Source organism: Corylus avellana, chromosome 6, assembly GCF_965113065.1.
Source record: "Corylus avellana chromosome 6, dhCorAvel1.hap1.2, whole genome shotgun sequence".
Lineage (NCBI taxonomy): Eukaryota > Viridiplantae > Streptophyta > Magnoliopsida > Fagales > Betulaceae > Corylus > Corylus avellana.
The window spans coordinates 23,845,368-23,870,042 of record NC_142495.1 but is presented as its reverse complement, the minus strand read 5'-3'; the positions used below and the strand labels follow the sequence as shown (position 1 = coordinate 23,870,042).

The 24,675-nt window shown below is 35.6% G+C and overlaps 3 protein-coding genes across 3 annotated transcripts; 2 read left to right on the top strand and 1 right to left on the bottom strand.

Annotated features, from left to right (window-relative positions):
* Positions 1-1,597: 1,597 nt before the first annotated feature.
* On the top strand, positions 1,598-4,389 carry LOC132186913 (glyoxylate/hydroxypyruvate reductase HPR3). Its single transcript, XM_059601031.2, has 2 exons — positions 1,598-2,185; positions 3,590-4,389. The coding sequence occupies exons 1-2, from the start codon at positions 1,712-1,714 to the stop codon at positions 4,112-4,114; spliced, it is 999 nt and encodes a 332-aa protein (XP_059457014.2). The 5' UTR covers positions 1,598-1,711; the 3' UTR covers positions 4,115-4,389.
* Positions 4,390-5,610: 1,221 nt separating this feature from the next.
* On the top strand, positions 5,611-8,389 carry LOC132188749 (glyoxylate/hydroxypyruvate reductase HPR3). The gene is made up of 3 exons (XM_059603284.2): positions 5,611-6,202; positions 6,844-7,388; positions 7,727-8,389. Exons 1-2 carry the CDS (start codon positions 5,711-5,713, stop codon positions 7,366-7,368), a joined length of 1,017 nt encoding a protein of 338 aa, XP_059459267.1. The 5' UTR covers positions 5,611-5,710; the 3' UTR covers positions 7,369-7,388; positions 7,727-8,389.
* Positions 8,390-16,349: 7,960 nt separating this feature from the next.
* On the bottom strand, positions 16,350-17,759 carry LOC132188021 (gibberellin 20 oxidase 1-D-like). Its single transcript, XM_059602441.1, has 3 exons — positions 17,224-17,759; positions 16,769-17,090; positions 16,350-16,661 (listed from the first exon to the last, which is right to left on the bottom strand). The coding sequence occupies exons 1-3, from the start codon at positions 17,757-17,759 to the stop codon at positions 16,350-16,352; spliced, it is 1,170 nt and encodes a 389-aa protein (XP_059458424.1).
* Positions 17,760-24,675: the final 6,916 nt, after the last annotated feature.

The following is a 24,675-nucleotide window of genomic DNA, read 5'->3' as shown; positions in this document are numbered from 1 at the left end:
ATATACTCTACACTAAATATCTTTATCTTTTTTATTTTGTTGTTGTACCATTTGAATATTCTTTCTGCGTATATTTAACCAGGTGTTTTTGAATGTTCTACCTATATTTAACTTTGTACTTGGTTATGCTTTGAGATTTACTAGCTTGGTAAATAGTACAATTGCCCATCTTGGTGCATAAATCTTAGAACATTTGGAACACTTCTAGGTGTACAAATTTATAGCATGTCCCAACATCTCTATGTTGACTCATTGTAGTTCTTGATGTCGCTTATCGGCCACGACTCTTAAGACTCTAGAGTAACATTCCAAAAACTGCAAAATATTATGTATCGGTTTTAAGTACTTCCAACACATTGTTCATGGACTCACTGTATTGGGTGCTTTTCATATCGACATACATACGTTGACCACATATTGTAGCCCATTTTTTCTTCCATATCAAATATATCATCCAACTATTTGTTATTAGTAAGGTTTACTTCTTAAGCATATTATCCCGTGCAAGTAGTAGTTTGTCTTCATCGTTATAATCATATACACAATTGTTAAATCATTTGCAAACTGCTTTTGATGAATGAAAATATATGACTCAAATGCTTGACAACATTCTGATAAATATGCCGTATATTACTCATACGAAACCATGAAAAGTATGGCAATTATATAAAGAGGAAAAATAGAGAAAAATCCATTCCTTATAGAATATTATTCAGCTGTGACCCAGATTTAGGTTTTAGGTCTACCTTGAGTTGGACTATAAAATATCCACGGACTTGGAATTACAAAAATTCCTTCAAACATGCCCAGCTTTCTTTGGTAAGAATTCTTACTTTTCTCCGGCCACAAATATATGATTTTTCATCGCTCACAACTTTAAAGTAAGAAAAAGATAAATAAAACACTCTTATTTATCGTTTTTCATTTGGACATATTGTGAACGTTCTAAATTTTTACAAATTCACGAAACAAAAATGTTACAAGAGGAGATCTTTTCCATTTTTGATTTGGAAGGAAGAAAGAATGAGAGACTATTTAAAAATGCTTTTTAACACTAGATTAGAAGTAGCCAATTTGACTAAAAATAGTACACTCGTAGAAACTTTGCAAACCTGCCAACTATACACACATGTAATATAGCAAAAAAAAAAAAAAAAAGAAATCGAAAAAAAAGTCCAATCTTGAAATGCCAGCAGCACAACATGGACTTGAACGACAACAGCAGGAGTCCGTGGCGACAATATGAATAATTTAAGAACCACAACAACATGTGTGATTGTGTAATGATCAAAAGATATTATATAATTTGGGGAAATGTTAAGTGTTCTTCTAATGTTTTTCTGGTATCCTCCCAATTGCGATGTAGCTTTTAAAAATTAAAATTATCGTTAAATCTGAGATTATCATTATTGCCTTTTAATCTATTAGCAATTTCAAAAGCTACATTACAATTAAAAAGATATCAAGAGAACATTAGAAGAACACCTAACATTTTCCTATAATTTGACGGGAAGAGAAATTGCAAAAGATAAAAGACAACCAAACAGCTGTCTAATATTTTATTGCATAAGACGAAAGACATGTTCTTCACCTTGAAAAGGGTAACCTGAAGGAGATATTAACAATGTGATGTGGGCTTTCTCCTGTTTTCCTAGCAAGAATCTTCAAAAAAAAAAAAAAAAAAAAAAAAAAAAAAGGAAAGAAAAAGTCAATGGCAGCTGATCATAATCACCAAGTAAATCATGATGAGCATGAGCTCCCACAAATCCTAGTCCTTGAAGCACCGCCGATCATGAGACATTATGGGGACCAGTTCTTGAAGAATTTCCGGTTGTTGAAAGCATGGGAGTCACCACTTCCTCTAGACCAATTCTTGACCATCCACGCACACTCAGTCCAAGCCCTCCTCTCTCCTGGAAGATATCTCCTCACCGGCAACATCCTCCGGCTGCTTCCCTCGCTGCAACTTGTGGTCACCACCAGCGCCGGCCTTAATCACATTGACTTGCCGGAGTGCCGGAGGCGTGGCATCGCCGTAGCCAATGCCGGGGATGTTTACTCAGAAGATGTTGCAGATCTGGCGGTAGGACTTATGATTGATGTGTTGAGGAAAGTCTCTGCTGCTGACAGATATGTGAGGAAGGGGCTTTGGCCTTCTGAAGGAGATTTTCCTCTTGGCTCTAAGGTAATTAATCATCTCTGTTTGATCTTCACTGTTTATAGGGAAAGTAGACTCTATTTCATAGGTTGCCCTTTATGAATCAAATCCGAGACGTGATGTTTGGATGTGATACCAAATGATACAAATTTTGGGTAAAGTGCTATTAAAATCTAGCTTACAAGGGAAGGGTACACCCAAAATTTATATAAGTATGCATAGTTAAGGTTACAAGTAAGCCATTTGAAATATTTAGGATCCGTAACATGATGATTCATTTTATGGTAAAGATTTTGTTTTGTTACATCTGATTATATATATAGAACCCCAAGGGGTTGGCTCAAGTGGTGGAGGCTTTGGTCTTTAAGGTTTGCTCTCTTCAAGGTTCAAGGTTTAGCACCTCATAGATGTAAACAATCTCTTGGGACCACACCCCCTTGTAAAAAGCCAGCAATTTAACTAGTTCTGTGTATAAAAACTTTCGAGGGTGCGGTACATGAGACCGAGGTTTACTTTGCAAGAGTGGGTCTGAAGGGCCCTACCTTGAAAAGGATATATATATATATAGTGTTGGTGCCACACGATTTAAAACTTTAAATGACTGGACAACATATATATTTGGATTTATAAAATCTAATATGAACTATAAAATAGATAATTCTCAAGAGGATTCTAACCCTTGTTGTTGGGGATAAAACCACTCTATCCCGCCCAAAGACCCATGAGACATGAAAAGAATGAAAGATTGCCGAAAATCAAGATAAGCAATTACACAAAAACAACAAGATTTACGTGATTTATCACTAAGGGCTACGGACATAGAATTGCAACAGATTTTACCATGTAGAGAATGTTGCCCAAGGATTACAGAACAAGAGTGTTGAATAAACTGTTCAACCTCTATAGAAAACCTCACAATTCTCTCTTATGTTTTCTTTTAGTATTTTGCTCTTTAAATAACATAATTCCAAAGTCCTAGAAAGAGACTTTAAATAGGCAGCAGTAGAAATTGTGGGTTTTAAGTTGGTACTGTCCGGACACGCTTAGGGTTAGTGAACCCATTGCCCAGCGCGTTCGGATAGATGAACACAATGTCCGGACATAGCTTCAAACTTGATGCTACCGGTGGCTCCCGTCCGGACGTCTCTTTTGGTTTGTCTGGACATGCACAAACTTTGAGACTCTCGGTGGCTCCTGTCCGGATGCCCTCAAGGCCCGTATGTACATGCTTGTCTTTTAGTTACTCTCGGTGGCTCCTGTCCAGACACTATAGCAGCCTGTCTGGACACACACTCAACCAGACTCCTCCAACTCCAACACTTGTCACCACGACCACTTGTCATTAATCTTAAAATGATAATATCAACATGATAGATATTAATTGTTACATTTAAAATTACTTACCATAATGTTTCTTTTTCTAAATTCCAGTTGGGGAGCAAGCGAGTTGGGATAGTTGGGTTTGGAAGCATTGGCCAAGAGGTGGCAAAAAGGGTGGAGGCGTTTGGCTGCAGAATCTCGTACAGCTCGAGGAACAAGAAGTCACTGGTTTCATATCCCTATTATTCCAATGTTTCTCAGCTCGCAGCAGACAGTGATGTACTGATTGTCTGCTGTGGTTTAACCGACCAAACACGCCACATGATTAATAAGGATGTTATGCTAGCATTAGGAAAGGAAGGAGTGATCATCAACATAGGACGGGGGCCTATAATCAATGAGAAGGAGCTGGTGCATTGCCTGCTGCAACAAGAGCTTGGAGGGGCTGGTTTGGATGTGTTCGAGAATGAGCCAAATATTCCCACAGAGCTTCTCACGTTGGATAATGTTGTGTTGTCACCGCACAGAGCTGTCCACACACCAGAAACTTTAGCAGCAATGTGTGACCATGTGAAAGCGAATTTTGAAGCTTTCTTCTCAAATAAGCCCTTACTTTCTCTGATCACGAACGATTGAAAATAGAAAAATGCTATTTTGTACTCTCTGCTCCTTCTCCCACCATACTCAGAAGAAGATCTGGCTTATTAGGGTGGATTATTGAGCATGCTACGTCAGCCGAGTATACTGGGAGAAGGACCGCAGGCAGAATGCAAAATAGCGTTTTTCAAACATGTCTTTCTATTTCTTGGTGCAAAATTAAGCATAGTGTATTTGCCATACATGCATACTGAACAAATTACTTGAGGAAATCTTGTTGTAGTGTGCTTGCAAATAAGCTGTTCTACATAACAGAGCTTGAAATGGAATCTATTAAATTGAAAATTGTAATCTTAAAATGATCAAAATTATAGACAGGACAGGGAGTCCTAACTTGATTTTCCTAAAATTTACAGTCAATACCTTATAGATCAAAGATTTCCACAGTGATGAACAGTGGTGCTCAGAAAGTTACTCTCAGCTCTCTGAAGCAAAAAAAAAACTCCCACATAACAATTTTCCCATTCTTAGCCATGGAAGAGGGAAGCTCTTCCTTGATCTTCTCTACTCCACACTACCCACCATTACAAAATTTTCCTTGCCTCCTTTGTTTACTCTTATCCCTTTTCCGTTTAGTTTCTACGGCTTTTAATTTTTTTTTTGGGGGGTTTGGATCTTAGATCTACCGCAACCTTTCCGCTCACACAAGCTACATTACCCTTACACCATCTTCAGCTACTTCTCATTCCATTGAAGCCCTTCGTTACAGGGTGTGTAAACCATTGCGCGTGCGAGCTACAAGCACTACTTCTCTCCTTTGTTTCTCTGGATAGATTTGACGGATGTTTATCTTTACTCTTCCAACTCTTTTTTCGCGAAGCCTTTTAAAAAAAAAAAAAAAAACTCAAAATTTAGATATGGACTTCAGACTTTATTGTCATCCGTCTCGCAATCCAAGATGGAGCCTCATTATTTACTTGTAGATGTTTTTCTTAGTCTTTATAGCTTACTCTATAACTGGTTTAAAACTAAGAACCTTTCGGGCGTTGTTCATGACACTCACAAATTTTTACCATTACCCGCTACAATTGGTACCAATGGCAGCATTTCTGTATCCTTCTTCCATCTCAAGGATCTTCTTTAGGGATGTGGAATGAGTTGTTCCATGAATAATGTTATGTTGTTTGTCTTTAATTTAGTTTCTGTGTATCTCTCTTTCTTTTTTGTATTGTTATAAAAAAATACTCAAAAGATTCCCTCTGCCTCCATTCAACTATTCGGTCCCAAGTTGAAGGAAGTGTACGTAGCAATCAACCACTTGTTGATTTTTCTTTGCACCATTTTCTTCAAGCATGTGTTATCTAATAATAGATTCCTTGTTATTAGTTTAAAGGTAGAAAATTAGTGAATTTGTTAATAAATTAATTTATAATTTGAATAACAGTTAATATATTAATTATATAATTAAAATTCATTATTTTCTTATTTCAATATTCTTCAATTATTATTTTTGGAAAGCAATATGGTCCTACTCCTACGGATTCGGTTGCTGTCTAAATTTCTGCCAGCTTCACCTGAGGAGGGAGCTAGAGAGATTCCCTCACTTTTTTCTTCCTTGAGCTTAACCAACCAACAATGGCTGCAAGATCTCCTCCTCAAGCGCCACATGGCCCACATGAAAACCAATCCACCGACCTCCCTGAAGTCCTAGTCCTGAAACCACCACCTGTCCTCAACTATTTCGGGGACGATTTCTCGAAAAAGTTCCGATTTCTCAAAGCGACGGAGTCTCCACTCCCTATAGACCAATTCTTGGCCACCCATGCACGCTCAGTCCGGGCCGTGCTATGCTCCGGCACCGGCCCTCGCATCAACGCTGAAATTCTACGGCTGGTCCCGTCGCTCGAGCTCATTGTCACCACCAGCGCCGGCCTCAACCACATCGACTTGGCCGAGTGCCGGAAGCTTGGAATCCTTGTAGCCAATGCTGGAGATGTGTTCTCCGAGGATGTTGCGGACATGGCGGTGGGGCTGTTGATTGATGTGCTGAGGAAGGTTTCGGCTGCTGACCGGTATGTGAGACAAGGCCTTTGGGCTGCTAAGGGGGATTACCCACTTGGGTCTAAGGTCTTCTTCTCTAAACTTAAATCTCTCATATATTTTCCTCAATTTTCTCTTGCAATTTCTAGTGCTCGATTTGATGCTTATGATGTTCAATGAATCAACTTGCAATTGAATGCATCTATTTATGTTTATGATTCTATATTATGGTGCTTTTATTTTACACTGACCCAAAGAAAGAAAACGTTTCGAGAATAACTTGACCTGGTGTAAATTTGGTGTTTTGCAATCTTGAATAGGAAGCACACACCTAAACTTGAAACACTAAAAAAATAATATAACCCTTCACACCAAATAATTTTCCTCTCTTAACAAAATACCTGATAGACAAAATACCCATGTCTTGGTTGGTTTTAGAGACTCTAGTGTCGAGGGCTCCGAGTTGGGTGAAGAGTTCGGTTGTGGGTGTTGGATGTTGCGTTAGAATGAATGGAAAAGTCTATGATATTGATTTGAATTAAGGATACATGTTTTCATCTCTATTGTATTTGGTATTTTTACTTGATGTGTCAAATTTCTATTGAAGGGTGTAAAATGGCATTATGATAGAAGGGACTTTCAAAAGAAAAATTAGTGCTTTCTCTTATTTATTTTCTGTGAGATGAATAAATTCTATTCTATCCTCTTGTGATGACGGGTAATTACAGTTAGGAGGCAAGCGAATTGGGATTGTTGGATTGGGAAGAATTGGCTCCCAAGTGGCAAAAAGGCTTGAGGCCTTTGGTTGCAGCATCTCATACAACTCGAGGAAGAGGAAGGAATTTGTGTCATACCCTTTCTATGCAAATGTCTGTGAACTTGCAGCTAATAGCGATGCCCTTATTATATGTTGTGGATTGACTGAGCAAACCCGGCACATGATTAATCGGGAAGTGTTATTGGCATTGGGGAAGGAAGGAGTCATTGTCAATATTGGACGTGGACCTATTATTCATGAGAAGGAAATGGTGCAGTGTTTGGCGGTAGGAGAGATTGGAGGTGCCGGCTTGGATGTGTTTGAGAATGAGCCTAATGTTCCTAAAGAGCTCTTTGCATTGGACAATGTTGTCATGGCGCCGCACATGGCTGTCTTTACGCCAGAATCTTTTCAGGCTTTGCGTGATATAATGATTGAAAATTTGGAAGCTTTCTTTTCAAACAAACCTTTGCTCTCTCCAGTCATGGAGGAATGAGTAATGGATTTAATTTGCAGGTACGTTTCTTAATCTTTCTGTGAAACATTATGACCAAGGCTCTAGTTTTGTGGAAGTGATTTTCAGGATGTGTGTATTGGTTCAGTTTTATAACTCATTGTACATGCTCTGAACATAGATCTTCATTGGGACTCTAAATTTTTCTCATTGGGTATAATTTTCTTATAACCTCATATTTAGTGGAAATTTTTTTTACAAAATCAGTGGCTATTATAGTTCACATTTTTGCTGTCTTTCTTGCGCATCCTGATTAATGCAAAAACATGTTGCAAATGGAGCCTAAATTGCAAGTTTGCTTGATCCCTTTGGTGATTGCTGCTTTTTTCACTGGATGCAGGATATTGGGATTGGTGTACTGAATTAAGAAGTCAATGTTTAAGAAAAAGATTATGAGCTATTGTATTTCTAAGATTAGGAGCATGCAGTACAAGTTCTGGTCGTGTTTAATAGGCGAATGAAGTACTGAGGAAAACTGCTCTTAGATATTAGCTATATATTACAATTCAGCAAGGGTTCACAAACTGCACAATTAGCAGTGTGCCTCCATAAAAAATTATTCGAACAGAGTAGCTGGGCTATAGAAGATGTTTTACAACGAAGTGTTTCCAGCAATGGGGAAGGAATGAAGCCTAGTCAACTCGGTATTTTGGGCTATATCTGTCGAGAAGGAATTTGTTTGGTGTTTTGTGCAATGAGAGATTGGAATTGCTGGTTTGGGTGTTGTGCTGTCTCCAAAGAGCTGTCTTTTATGGCGGAATGTTTCAAGGCTCTGTATGAACTCGTGATTCAGAATTCCAAGGCTTTCTTCTCAAATAGACCCGTCACTTTCTCCATTTGTGGAATCCAGTTTCTTCTGCATAATCCGCATGTTTCAATTGTATATCTCATTACACAAGCTCTGGTCATAAGCTACTTTGGTAGGCTCTTCCAACCTTATTTGTTTCTGTAGAGTGGCAAATTTACCGTGTGCTACTTCTAGCAAACTGTTTAAATTATTATTATTATTGTTATTATTATTTTTCCTCTTTAAGATTATCTCTCTTTTTTCTAGGGGATAATTCCCACAGAAATCAGTCACACAAAAGTCTTGGTAATTTTGTTTGCAGAGTCTTCTGATGGGTGCAGGATATAAAAGATTAATGTAATGAAAGTATCTCCCTCCCCTAAACAATATTTACTTCATTTAAAAAAAAAAAAAAATCAACATCAAAACATTCTCATTGGTTATATCACATCATTTACTTTTTACTACTATTCAAATAAAAAAATCACTACATAACAAAATTTTTTCACTTTTTAATACAATTTTTTACATTTCTATAGCAATTATTATTCTTTTTTTTTTTTTTTTTTTTTCACAAAAAAAGGTGTACCGTACCTGGGTTGCTAACAAACAACCCCAAGGATGAAGAAAAGATGCAATATTATTATTTTGGTAGTACTATGTGTAAGATTTTTCAACTAGATAGTAAATGCTACGGCTACCTTACCACAATATGGTGAAGGCTGTTCTATTTATAAGAATATTTATTACATGGTATACACAACAGATAAGCGTACAGATTGTTGAAGTAGAAAAGAACTATAACTATACACTCCTTATCCAATGCAGCAGATTATGTTTTGTGCTTACCTTGTAGTCTATCACAATTTTGTTCTTGAGTGATTAGTCTGATCTATATCTGCAGCATACTATTTGGGTTGGATTGACTTGATCATTATCTCTAACACGCCCCTTCAAGCTCAAGGTTAGAGGAGACTTGTCCCGAAGTTGAGCAAAATGAGATCATTGACAATGGTTTAGTGAAGATATCTGCAACTTGATCTTTACAAAGTAAGTTTTAAATGATAGTTTTCAAAGACATGAAGTTTTAAGTATGAATGTTCACCCAAGGTGATGCCAATTTTGAACGGGGATTATACCTTCAAATCCCAAGTTTGAGTGTGGATGGTACACTCAACATGTCGATGTCTAAGGTTGAACATGGTGTTATGCTCGACAAGTCCAATTTGTATGGAGTTAATCAACGAAGCCCAAGGTTGAGCCGGGTGTTACGCTCAGCAAGCCCAATTCGTATGGGGTTAATCAAAAGAGTCTAGTTGAGCTAAATGGTATGCTCAACCCTTTAAGTTGAATGGGGGAAGACATTCAACACTTTTACGTCGAATAGGGTAGTAAGTTCGATGTAGGCCAAGTATTCAGATTATCCATATGAATTGTGTTTATAAGCATGTTTTGTTTGTCTTTCATTCCAAGGCATAACTGAAATTCTAGTATGCACATGTTTTGAAAGTTTATACTATGATAGTATTGAAGTTAATAATGTGTTAATACAAAAAGGGCTCATGTTACACACACAGTGTGATGGATTGTATTACTCACAGTTCCACTTGTAAATTGTTAAAATTTACAAATATAGAGGCTAGGGATGCAGGAATACCCAACAACTACTTGGACTTTGATCCATAGATTTGAGAAAGCTTTAATATCTTGGTGACCTAGACAAAGGCTTTTTGTTTGGGTTTAGTCTACTATGGTATCTTTTTAATTTTGTGTATAGGTCTCGAAGGTTTGAACAATTTTACATATGGAACAAATTAAGTATGTAAATGAATGTAAATTATGTTTCAGTTTGTAATCTGGTGTTATCTTTACCGTTTATGGTTCAATTATTTTTCCACTGCGAGTTTAAGGTCAAGAAATAGTAGTAGCGCCTCATGGTATTTATAGATGCATGAAAAAAGAAAAAAAAAAAAAAGAAAATTGTAGGGTGTTAAAATACTCATGCATGTTATTACAAGCAATAATCACACGGAAAAATTCCAATTATAATTGTTACATGCTAATCATATTCATTTCCTCGATATAATTAATAATACAAACAGTGGGAGAATATTAAGGAAATTAGTGTCATGATCCAATGGCTAAGCCTAAGGCACCAAACTCGAAACTCGAACCTCGCCTTCCGGCATTTTTTTAACTCTCGGGTCACACGGGTTGGGCATCAGGCCTACTGGCCTAGGCTGGTCCAAACGGGTCAACCCACTAAAAATTATCCCTTTTTTTTTTTTTTTTTTTAAATATTGTTAATTGGTTCGGGCCTTATGGGTTTAGAAAAAAACCCTACTTGAAGCCCAATTGTTTGACCAAACTTTCTTCTCACCATCATTGCCACCACTTCAAGGGATTGCATTCAAAAAACAGAACTTGAGTTAAAAAAGCGTTTTTTAAGTAAAAATTTCATTTTTAAGTTTTGTTAAAAGTGTGTTTTGGCTATTTTTAAACTTTTTGGACAATTAAAAGCGCTTACAATTATTTTTACCAGATGGATACTTTTTTCTCAAATGAACTTTTTGAGTGTTAAATGTACTTTTAAGCCTATCAAACGCATACCCAAACAGACCCTTAGCCTACACAAAGTGATTGCAACTAGCAAATTCGCACAAAAGTCCATCATAAGGCTACCTGCCATTGTCGTTGCCGGTTGATACAATTGAAAGTACCCTGCTAATTGATCGGCAATGGAGCGGGAAGCCACATAGGATAAATTGAAAAACACAAGGTAATCTCTCGTCTGTTAAAAAGCCTAGCTTTACGGTAAGATACCTTTTAAACAAACTAGATGAGACCAAAGTCGAGCCTTATACTCTGCAAGTTATATTTAGGCTACCATGTGTAGAGTTTGGTGAAAGGAAAATGTAGAGGTGTGTTAAATTATCAGTTATTTCAAAAGCTTAAGCTAATAGGAAGAGATACATTTAATCACTTAATCATTACTTTAACATTCCCTCTCATGTGTGGACTCAAACTAAACTCCATTTTAATAGGTGAGACTCAACACGTTGAATATTTAGTTTAAATGAGGGGTGAATTGACAAAGTCAAGGTTTAATCCCATGACCTTTAGCTCTGATACCATGTTAAATTACCAATTATTCCAAAAGTTTAAGCTAATAGGAAGAGATAAATTAAATAACTTAATTATTACTTTAACAATGTGAAAGTTGGATCCACCCAAGAGATTGACAATGGACAATCTTGTTAGATTGAAATTTGGGTCAAACCCAAAGTCAGTGGCCTATACATGGAGGCATGTGGCAGAGATTAGGGCATGACACCTTTATTGGTTTTGTACTAGTAGTATATAAGCAGTGATATAAGAAAGACTAGAGTCCTCCTAGAGTTCTCCCAAATGTGATGTGACATTTAACGGATCAAAATTCAATGGTGATTTTAAATGTCACATCACATTTAAGATGACTTTAGTCCTCCTTATATTATTAGTCTACAAATAATAATAACCATAACTAAAACATAGCTTAATAATATCACATAGGTCTGTCATTAGAGCAATAAAAAAGACAAATTGTTAAGCTAAGTCATCAGATAATACATAAAATCTCTAACAAATCATAATTTATAAATGTCTAGGAATATCATAAGCCTCGAAGCACAATCCACAAGGACCCAAGTGGAAAGCAAGATACTACGAGTAATGATATAAGGAGAATTAGAGTTGTCTTAGAGTCATTTTAAATGTGATGTGACATTTAAAATCATCATTGAATTTGATAATGTGATGTTCATGTAAATTCAAATCCGAAATATATAGGATTTGATTGGAAAGTTGTTCCACGTGCTTTTAACTTTTGAATCTCCAGCATTTTCTTCGAAATCTCTAGAGGTAGACCACGCTACTAAAGCAATCCTCACAAAATCTATATTCTAAAGAGATCGAGCTCTCTCTGATGTCATATTTGTGAATGATAAAATCCCATGAATCAAGGTGAGTACGTAGCTGAGCCGTCCACAATTCACACTGACTCCAGCCGTCAACAGCTCATTCGATCATGATCACTCCATGATTCATGCAGTAGCTAGAAGTCATCTCATTTCTATATATATTTCTCACTTGAAATATCTTCTCCTAGTTTTTGTATTCTCCTAGTTTTTGCCCCTTGGTGGTGTGACACATTTCAGAACCATATTAGTTTTCAAAGTATATATATATATAACACCTCCAAGCCTCACGCCCACGCCCACGCCCACGCGCGCCTACGCCGACGCCCACACATCTCAAGTTTTGATTTCAATAAACGGCCCTTTGATTGGTCCATGTGGCATGCATGCACGCTTAATTGGTGTCTTAATTAAGAGTCCAGTTTGAGACTGATTCCCAATACAGCAAGACGCATGATATAATTAAGAGAAGGCATGAATTCTACTAAAATGTCAAACTCGATCACCTCAATATATATATATATATATATCATGTGGGGAAATATTACTTATTTCTTTATTTTCGTTTATGTCATAGGTTTTTCTGTATTTTATTTTTTATTGATGAGAGAATAAAATATAATTAGAGATCTATCAGCTGGCGGGATTGAACTATTGGATAGCGATTAGAGTGTGTGTTACGTTTTAACCGTCATTCGACACGTTTGAGAAAGGAACAACTTTTGTGACAATCCCTACCTAGTGTGCTTACAATGTTTCTTGTCTCTTTCGTATACGCATGCACAAGGGCCAAGCCGAATGGCGACTACCCCTTGATTTATGATCACAACATTTTATATAAATGTTTCAGAAAAATTCAAAATCTTACGATTTCATGTGCACATAAATAAAATCTCTTTATGTAGAAAAAGAAGCAATATCTACGTATATGATAATTCTGAGATTTTCTTGAAAGTTATGTCTGAATTCTTTGCCCTAGGCCCGTTACGATCCTAAGTGTTTCATATAAGCCCTTATATTTTTTTTTTTTGTAACATATAAGCCCTTATAGACTTTCTGCTTGCAAGTCGATTTTTACAGGTCCGGTCCTATTCTCTATCCCTTTTGTCATTGTTATAAGTTGGTTTTCATACGCAGTACAAGTTATGACTTTTTTTTTTTCTTCTTCTTTTTAAAAAATTGATTGGGTCATAGTTATATTGAGGAAATTAATCCGTCTTATTCTCACCAAATAAAACAAGGTTTGCCAAGTCGGATGAAAAAGAAACATGGAAGTGCCCGAACAGGCACTTTTGTTGTAGTCTTGTGGATTGGTGTGGCTAGCTAGCTCATGCGAGAGCGATTAGAAAATGCCAAACTTAGAGTATATTCTTTATAACAAACAATTATTTTTCTTAAAGCAATCTTGTTTCTTATCCAATTAAGGCATGTAAAGTATCAATCATGCCAGGTGATGACAGGTTTGGTGGCCAAACACATTTTGTTTATTGGTTAATTATTTAGTGATTTTTGTTATAATAGAAAAACTAAAGCTTCTTATCCAATCAAGTCATGCAAAATGTCAATTAATTAGCTTAAATGATGGCATCATTAATCAGGATGAACGGTACGTTTCAAAAATTCTAAAACTTGGCTTCCATCAACTAATTTTCTTTGCTTTTTGACATGGACATTCTATTGGAGGCGATGATTTCAAGGTATATTAAATCGATTTTGATTCTACAGAGATCATTAGTCATGACAATGACATGCTTATTTAATTAATTAATTAATTAATTATGCTTTAATATAATGAAGTTAATTTATTGCCACGACTACATTTGATTAAACAAATAGATAGGGCGTATCTATATAGATTTATAATTATATATATACTCTCTTCCTCTTGAAAATCATATGATAAAGTGCGTGCTACTACTCTTAGTGCAGTACTGTCCAGACACTGCCCATCCCATGTCGTAACCATATAGCGTGCGCGCAGGCCAAATTAATTATATTAAACAATCATCTAAGGTGGTAGTTCAATGGTTCAAAAAAAAAATTCTTAAAGTGGTTAGGTATATATTAATTAGGACATGGGTTCGAATTTCGCAATGAGAATTTCTATACCTGATTAATGTAATCATCTTGGTTCTTATTGATGTTTTGGTGGGACTGGATTAAGCTATATATGACTCAGTCAGACTTAAGAGAGCACCTGCGGTTTTCACTGTCTAAGCCCATCATGTATAGCTCCCAGTGGGTAGGTGCTAATCTATATAGTTACGCTCAAGTAGAATAGTAACAATTAATCTCCTTGCCCACCTTTCAAATTAGAAAAAATAAAAATAAAAATAATCTATATCAGACAAAAAACAAATAATTAGCACAAGGAGAGTCAGGCAAATTAACCTTTTTGTTTGAGCATGTAGCCACTCATGTCTTCCCACATATTTGGAGTAATGTTAATCACATACACCACATGTATTTAATTATGGCTTGAAGGAGTGATTTCTAGCCCTTAATTTCTTGGTGGAGCATAAAAGAAGAGTGGAATAATTGATTAGCAAAGAACGTGACGAGGGAGCTTGATTGGCAAAGATTTATTCTCTCTCTTAAAAAAAAATCAATTTTACACCGACTGAGGTAACAGTTTCTGTTTACGTTCCCGTCTTGAAACTATTTGCCAAACTCACCATAATCCATGTGGAAAGAACGTAATGGTTTTACAAAGGTTGAAGACTTTCGGTTTATGATGTTGATTGATGTGGAAAATTTCTAACTTTTCAAGCAACTTTGAGTCATGCATGCAGCTTTCTATATACATGTCATGGGCGTCTCTTGGTAGAAATAGGGAACTTTTCTTGGGAGAAAAGTCATGATTTCTATATCATGATCATCAGCTTCTATGCCTCTCCCTCCTCCACAAAAGACACTTTCCAAGAGTTTAAGGGATAAGGTTTCATCTAGTTATCATTAATTAATTATCTCAGTTTGTTTGTGTACAGGATGTATGTTGTAATTAAGTTGATTTGTCATCAAGTACTTATCATCCTAAAAACTAGGCCATTAAATATTAAATTCGATCATATAATATATACCCTGCAAAAGATACCAACGGCGAAAGCACTTTGCTGTGCCGACATTGACACTGAGAGACAAAAGCTAGGAGAGCGAATTAAAAAACAAACTTCAAATAAAAACGAAAAAAAGGCAACTCACGGTCAATCTGTGCATGGGTCACGGTCGGCTAGCTCACGGTCAGACTGATGAACATTTTACGTCACTTGATGCACTTGCTATTTGAGTAAACAAGAAATCCTAATATTAGAGATGAGACATAGCAAATTGAATGACAGATAAGAATGGTACATATTACAAAAATTAAAATATTAAGGAGAGATTGCAAATTGTATTTCGAAGGGGTAAGTGTAGTTTCCATAAGAGTTAAAAGAATCACAGTACTTGTCGTAAAGAAGACCAAGAAGGCAGAAAAGTTAAACTAATTCGATTACATACATTGAATTATATTAAATCAATATAGCTAGCTAGTTTCCTTATTCTTAAGCTAGTATATGCAAGGGCCATTATCAAAAAATTTCTGATCCTCGAGAGATTTTGCATTAATTTTTCTAGAATGTAATCAAGCAAGAATTTCACTTTGGCCTTGATGGAGATTCTCTTAATTAGTTGTGAAGAACAATTAATAGTCCATCGATCTTTGGTTCTGAAAGCACATTCTTTCTTTTTCTTTTTTATTCCCTTTTTTCTTTTGTACGGACAAGAGCAAAGCCATGCATGCAACTTTCAAGTAGTGCCTTTTTAAAATGGTAGATGTAAACTCCACCACAAGCATTTAAATAAGCTGATTTCACATGCTTTCTGATATGATTACATCAAACTATGAAACCAAAACGAGATGATTATTTTATATATATATCTATAAAAGAGAGATTTGAAAGATTTGGACACGTACACTTTTGATCTTACATAATATGATGTTAACATGAAGAAAAGAGAACAAAAATCAAACTAATTATAGTTGCCGAAAGGAAAACTAGACGTGTCTCTTTATTCCTCCAAATTGCTTCTTGCACTTGCATGATGATATATTCCCTCCAACACTAACACCAAATTTCAAAGGGGCCGGGGGCCTTTCCTTTTGGTGTTTCTGTTACCATTTTCCTCATAGACCCACCAAAAGCACCAATTCTCTCTCTCTCTCTCTCTCTCCGGCCAAACTAACGGGCAACGGACACTTCAAAATCCTTGTTTTTGTTTTCTTGGATGTTCTTGTGATTCTGTCGATGCCAATTCGAGAAGGCATCTAGGGTTTTCGAGTCGGCCCTGTAATGTTTCTGCGTGAATTCGAGGAAATTCGGCCATGTGAAGTCTGGATATGTTCTTGGATTTTCAGCGTTGATCAAGCTTCTTGGCGGAGTCACCACCTTGTCCATCCTCGGACATAGAAAGAAGGCAAGAGATTTCCTCACTGTTCTGTTGTTCACCACTGCTCTGTGCAAGCAACTCTTGTAAATCCCATTTGACAGAGCCTGAAATAGCATACATTAATATTCATTACTTTTCATGCGACATGCAAATATCGATAGAAAAATGATATTTGAAAATAGTCGTATAACAGTCTAGTATCGATAATCACCATAAACGTGTCGCCAATGTTGACAACCAAAGCATCCGGGTTTGGTCTAATGAAGTGCCATTGTTCATCTACAAACACTTGAAGGCCGCCAACTTGATCTTGGTGAAGGATTGTTAACGATGTGGGATCACAATGTGGCCCCGTTCCAAGTGTTTGATCTGGTTTTTGGCATGGTGGGTAATAGTTCAATCTCATTATTGAATCGTTTCCTTCAAAAAATTCTCTGAAAAACTTTCTCCCAACACCTAGGCTCATTCCCAGAAGCTCCATGATCCCAAGGGAGAGAGTGCTCATGGCTTCACAGTATTCCTGATACACCCTCCTATATGCACATCAAAACAGTACAACATAAGAGAAAAGCAAAACAAAAACATATATATATATGACTTTTGTTCTTTTACGAATCGAAACGACACAAGACTGAATCTCAGTGGATAACTAAACATGGGTCTTACCCGAACTGTTTGAAATCTTCGCCCATCACATTTACGATATAATCCTCGACAATTTTCGATGAGGGATCGCCGGCACAATATCTGAAAGAAAAAGTCTCCTTCCACGGAAGCTTGGAGGAGAACCTGCCGGTGAAGCTGCTAGCATACCCACAGTGGTCGCCGATCTTTCTTTGAGCCTTTTGCTTTTCTGAGATATGCATGCGGAAGAAGTCGTCCATGAAATTGTGTGCTTTAGCTATAAATTTCGTATCAATCCCATGATTTACAACCAGAAAAAAGCCGTGTTTCTTGCATGCCTCGTTGACCAACAGAGAAGCATTTGAGACTGCTTGTGGGTCCCCGGAGAGGAAACCGCCCAAGTCAATCGGAGGGACTATAAGCTCCGGCAACTCGGCACATGGCTTTTCATGGTCCGGCCATATGAATTGCGAAGGTATGTTGGATTCACCCTGAAGAACAGATGCATCAAAAACCAGAGCTTCCTCTTCATTTTTTTGGTTTGCCGGCGAGGAAGGCGTAGGAGGAAGCATTGGCATATTTGAATATTGTAGAGAGAGAGAGAGAGAGAGATGGGTTGGTTATTGGGGGGGAAAGAGGGAAAGAGATCAGCTTTATAAAGAAGTTTGGGAGAGAGAAAAGCCAAGGCTGTTCAATTGGGAAGACAGGTAAACACAAAGATATGGAATCTGTTTGACAAATTAATTATCTTTTTTTTAAAAAAAATTAATTATCTTAAAAAGAGTAGAGAAATTTAAGGAAGAGGAAAAGTGGAGATGGGTGAGTGAGTGGGAAGAGTGGCAAAGGATGTATAAATATTTTAGGAAACTTCAGAAAATTCTTATCTACTTTGCATATTGCATTTTTTTTTTAATAAAAGAAAAGTGTACTTTGAAAATTTTGACAAAATTTAACGGAATCGGGTAATTGAAAAAAATTAAAAATTCGATACCCTTAATTGAGAGTTTTTTAAATTTTGGAGGTAGTATCAAAAGATTCAAAACGAATAGAAGTTCAATGGAGTTTTTGTGAAATTTTCCCTATATTTTATAGAGAAGTGCTAGAGAGCCAAACAAATGAACCCAGAAAAATTTTTAAACTAACGTGCAGACAAGGGAGAGAGACTTGCATTTTTTTTAATTTAAAAACCCTTATCACGTCAGTTTAAAATTTTTTCTGAATTTATTTGTTTGGCTCTCTAACACTTCTCTATTTTATATGTTATGTTAATATATATATAGGTGATTTCATTTAGGGTACTGTTTTCAAAAATTGAGTGAAAAATTGTTGATTGAAAAACTAATAGGGTTCTTACTTAATTATTGGTAGAAATATGATTGTGAATGTGAAAGTCGGATCTTAAATCTTGTCGCCTATAATTATACTATAACGAGAAATAAAAGGTACGTTTGGCAGCACTATCTATGTAACATGATTATGTGTTTAATTGAGTGGGAGACCCATGAGGAAAAAGGTTGGATATATCACTTCCCACCCAATAAATTTTGGTTTTGTCCATTTCTCGTATGCATATAATAATGTATATACTATCATACATATGAATAAAGCAACATTTTTCATCTATTTATCATATTCATATTATACCAGTCCACAATATAACATGTTTCATGTGGTTTACATTTTTTATAAAAAAGTAATAATTAATATTAGAAGTCACTAAAAACACGCTATTTTTGATATAAAAGTAATAATTTTTAATTTTTTTTTAAAATAATATATATATATATATATATATATATATATATATATATGAAGCCCACATTGGGTGGCCATTTACGTTGACTATTGTCACTTAGAGCATGGAAAAATGGAGTAGTCAATTTTGCTTCGATGACTAAATTGTACGAGGTTGACCTCAGCAGATTTTATCAGGGACCATTTTGCTCCATTACGTGTCATTTCAATAGTAAAATACTATTTTTCCCAGGGAAAAAAAAAAGTAAAAAACTACTATTTGTAAATTTTCTATGTACTTTTTTTTTGTACACACTTTTTTTTATCCGTACCATTGATTTTGAATTAAAGTTAGCGTTTAACAATTGAGAGATGTGATCCCACAGAAAAAAGCTTATGCTCAGAAGCTATAAATAGTATTATTTATTTCAAAGTCTTATCATGTTTTAAGAATGTTTTACCGACTTAATTTATGCACTTTTTCAAAAAACAATAATAATAATAAAAAATGGTATTACTTTTTTAACCCCACTTTTTTCACAATATCTAAGACAGAATTCAGTGATTAGGAGACATGAGTGCTATATAATTGACTTTTTAATGAATTTATTATATTATCTAAGAATAACTTTTATAAGGACTTGATACAAATCAAGTTTTTTGTATCATCCATTAAAAGGATGATAAACAATGAAAGTAGGTGTTGTGAAAACATCAAATCATTATATTTCTCTTTTGATTTGTTCTTTATGTTTTTTTTTTTTTTTTTTGTTGGGGAGGGGGGGGGGGCGGTGGTGAGGGGAATATTCTTGATAAGGGATGGATTTAGTGTTTCCAGTTTTCACAATGCCCACTTTTATTGTTCCATGCTGATGTGTCATCCTCCCAATGGAAAGCACAAAAAAATTGATTTTTGCCAAGTTCCTATGCTATAGTGCAATAAAAAGATCATTTTTCGCCCATAAAAGTCATAAGTGGCAAGAGGCCACATGCCCATCAGTGGGTGGGGCCACAACAACTACGGATGAGGCTTATGGTTTCTTGCCACCTAGGACTTTTATAGGCCAAAAATGATATTTTTATTACACTATACTATTTCTCAAAAATTATTTTCATAATTTCTTCATAGACTTATGTGGCATGCAACACATCACTGTCATCACGGGCTAACAAATTAAACGACAAAATTTGATAGACAAAAAAATTTAATTGTCTAATGATTAACATGACTAGATAAGTGTCACGTCAGATCGTAAAGGACTCGTGCTTTCCACAAACTCAAACATACACCATGTTGGAACCAAATTAGGAAGCTTAATTTGCAAGACAACATAAAATAGAATCAAATGCATTTGCTGTAAATGGTAAAGAAACAATTGTATTCCCATTTTTGGCATTCCCAACAGTTTTCTCGTCATTTTTCTTTAATTTAAAGAACCAAACTACTTTTTACCTCCCTATTCAAATACACTCCACAATAGCTCACCCTTATAGTTCCCTATAACATTAAAATATTATTTGTTTTACTTTTATTTTTATTTTATTTTTTTGTTTTTGTTTTTTTTTTTATATTCATTTATTTTGCATAGGAAAGTGTGAAAGAAGAGAGAATGTCATTTTATGATTATAATAAACCATGTAAATTGCTACAGTTGAACCCAATACAACTATAGCAATCCTAATGTCTATGGAAAATATAGAGAAACTACTGTAGGTGAGTCTTTGTGATTTTTTTTAGATTTTCCCTATATATAAGGAAGGAAAGCAGCTTTAAGGTAGCTGCTGAAAATGCTCTTAGATTTATCATTTATCATTTATCGTTTTGGCCGACCGGATGACGGTTCACGTCCGGTTAATCTGAGATGAGACAATCTAAAAGCATCCCAAAAGTTTGTGACCGCCTTCAGATTGGTATAAAATCAGGACCTTTTTACCCCCATAGTTGGGGTCCTTAAGAATATTATGGTGGGTTGAATGATATTTTTATACATTGAACATAACCAGAACAAATTAATATCCTTTTTTTTTCCTGAACATTATTCAAAGTTACACTAAAAAATTTTCATTTAAGAATCCATTAATCAGTGGGGTTCTTGCCTTCCTCCAACATAATCTTGTGGAGAAGATAAATCGTATCACCAAATCCCTTCATTTAATAAACTTCATGATCAATCAAATCTTGTTTTGTCATTCATTACAAGAACATTGACCATGTTAATTCAATTAATTTGCACAATTTGTTAATTAGATTAAATGTATCTTCGAAAAGAAAAGAGAGTATATATATAGGATGAACATAGTTTTTTTTTAATATATATATATAGCATCCACTTATAATATTTGCTTATTTATGGAATCAAAGGGTTGTCAAAAGCTAACCCATGACTAGAAAAGGATAGTGTAATAGCTAAGATGCTCTTTAGGGCCTTAATTGTGTTATTACCATTGAAAAGTGCTAAGAAGCCAAACAAGTGAACTCAGAAAAAATTTCAAACTGACATGGCAGACCGTGAATGACAGACAAGGGAGATAGAATTGCATTTTTTATTTTAATTTAATAACCTTTGCAACATCAGTTTAAAAAAAAAAATTAGATTCATTTGTTTGGCTGCCTAGCACTTCTCATTACTATTTTGGGTCATATTTCATTAGGTCTTAAGCGACCGTCTAAATCGCCTGCTAATGGAAGAGCCGGCCATGCAATGTACCAATTAATTTATAAGAGAATGGGTGCAAGTGTCAAGAGATGAAGAGAGGTCAAGATTTTGGGAGTTGCTCAAAACTCGACAGTGTCATGACACCGAGTAGGTTGTACCTTAAAAACTCAAAGAGGTGTTGGTGTAAAAGTTTGAGATAGAAACACAAGAGTCAAAGCCAAAGCAATGCCTTATTATTATTATTATTATTATTATTGACCTCTTTGAGTTTTTAGGGGTTAGCATGATAATTACATCTCTTGAGACTTGACAGTAGGTCACTTGGCTACCAAGAAATTTCAAAAGGAAAAGGTTTTTTTAAACCTAAATTTTGACCCTATGACAATTAGGAACCTAAGTTTTTAATTTTGATAATTAAGAGTATGAATTTTGACTCCGTCAAATTTTCTGTCCAATTTTTAATGGTAGAAGTACCAATTGGTTTATTCTCCACGTAAGATCAATGGAATTGTGTTGTGTGTATTAAAAAAGTTATGTCATCATGTAAATAAATAAAAAGTAAAAAAGCTAAAAGAAACAAAAGAGATGGGTGGAGAGTTGATTTTACAATGGTGGTCGGTATTCCTCTACAATAGTGGATGAGGTGACTCCACCCTCACTATTGAGGTGCGGTCACGCAAGCCACCCTAGCTCTTTGGTGGGGTGTGGCCACCTCCCACCATTGAGCTTGTGATTGATCATTATTGAATTTTGATTAAATTGTGATTTTAAAAGCTACCTCATTTTTATATGGACACAAAAGAGACATATAGAATTACTTCACAAAACCTATATAGATGACGAAAGAGGTTGGAGGGGAGATCTTTAATGACAGGTGGAAAAAAAGTGATGTTAGGGTAGAGGAGTGAGGTTATCCTAGGGAGGGTTGTGCCGACATAGGAGGGATAATCAACAAGAGGCGAAGGGGGGTGTCAACAAGATCCCTCTATGGGTGTGGTAGCTGCATTCTTCTATAGCGGTTTAGAAAAACTAGCGTACGTCCATTTTTTTTTCCTTATAGTGACAAATTTGCTATTGAAATGAAAATTATTTTCCGTTTGAATAGAATCCTTTCCCTACATCAAACACTAGAAAATAAATAAAAAATATTTTACATCAAAACAAACACAATATTAACTGTTAAGCATTTGTGGTTAAAGAGTTTGACATTTTAGAAGATCATGGTTTATACTGACCTTTGGGGGCCATAGCCCCGCCGGTCTACATGTAGTTCTGCCACTTGTTTCAGAACATGCATTTTTTAATGTTATAATAAAATAGAAAATATAAGAGAATAGCAAGGGAGAAGGAGAAGAGTGATTCATTCATAGAAGCCTACATCGGTCCACGACTGAAAAGTGTCTTATAGGAACACATATTCTATATTTATTGAATAAACTCATTATATTTGTAAGAAAGTAGGGTAAAAGAAAGGGATTTGATTAGAAGAAATGACATGAAGACAATATTATTGTGAAAAATATCTTCTAGTATCGAGACAATAATATTCTCACAATCACGACAAAACAAGAGAGATTTATTTGATTTTGGTGGGTGCGGTCGGGAACTTGAGGCCTCAACATAATGGGGGGCAGAGACGATACTGATGTGATTTTGGATTGGAAGATTCAGGAGTCTTGTGGCAGTGGGATTAAAAAAACATAAAATACAATTTAAAAAAAAAAAAAAGAAAAAAAGAAAAAGAAAATCAAAGATTGGTGGTTCAAAGCAAAGGGTTGCAGCTTGTGGTTGTGGGTCACTTAAAGTGAGAGTGGTTCGTTGACTCATCAATCCCACAACAATAGGAGGAGATGCTTTTCGGCCTTTGGTTGACTCTCCTTTTTCTTTATCTCCCCCACTTCTCCATTGCAGCCTGCAGTAGTATTCTTACCATTTTCAACCTTTCCTTTTAATGCGGTTTCTGCTTTTAGGTTTTTTCTTTGTTATCAAAACACCTTCTTTTTTTTTTTCTTCTTCTTCCAAAGTCCAAACAACTTTTTAGCTCTTCTCAAACAATTTCCAAGCATGCTTAATTCAAATTTGAACCAAATAAATGGGTATGGATGGCCGGCCATAAAGTGTTCTTCAGCTAATGGGTACGAACAATTTCTGTCAATATCAAAATCTGATTTATAAATAGATAATCTCGGTTTATAAATAGACAAAATATGAGTCTTAATTTCATCGACTTAGAAACAAACATCTCAATATCAAAAAGAGCCAAAACTTATGGGTCTAGACCGATACCCTAACCCCATGAAGGCTTTGGGTCCAAGAAAATGAACCTAGTCAATACGGGGCCAAAAAACCTATTATAACCTAAATTTGATTTACAAGAACCTAGCCTAACCCGTGGGTATCAATTCAGTCAGTATCGGTATAAGCATTTTCACCGACCGAACCGTAAAAGTTGGTTAACCGACTTCATACTATCAAGAAATAGTTTCGACTTTTTCGGTTAATCAATTAATAGATAGTCAGTTAAGTTGGTTATAAGTTTTTACGTTAAATTATCAACTACAGAATCAGTAAATCACATGCTTTTTTTTTTAAAAAAAAAAAATCCATGGAGCACGGACCAAAAGAATAACCACAAATTAATAGGATAAAATAATAAGAAAAATGTACCAGATAAAATTCAAAATTCACTTGAAAAATCAGTTAAGTCAATTAATTGTCGGTTACCAACAAAAACAAATTTTTACCACCTACTGAACCGATATCAAAACAATATTTTTATTTTGCCTACCGACCGCCAAAAGTCAGTTGTCAGTCGGTAGATGGTAAACGATTAATTTGCCCGCCTTTCATGCACTACCCAGTCTGCATAGTAGACTGTATATTATTTCCCTCATGCACTGCCAAGTATGCAGAGGGGACTGTTTATGATATTATATGATTTTTTAACAATGATGTTATTGCATCATCGGTTTCATTATGACAACTGTTCTGATTAAACCAAGTTTTATTTGTTTAGGAAACGAATACATGGAGCCTGGAGCAAACACCTATTCACAATACATTTGGGAAAATCAAATTCGTAATGATTTAGAACACTACTAAA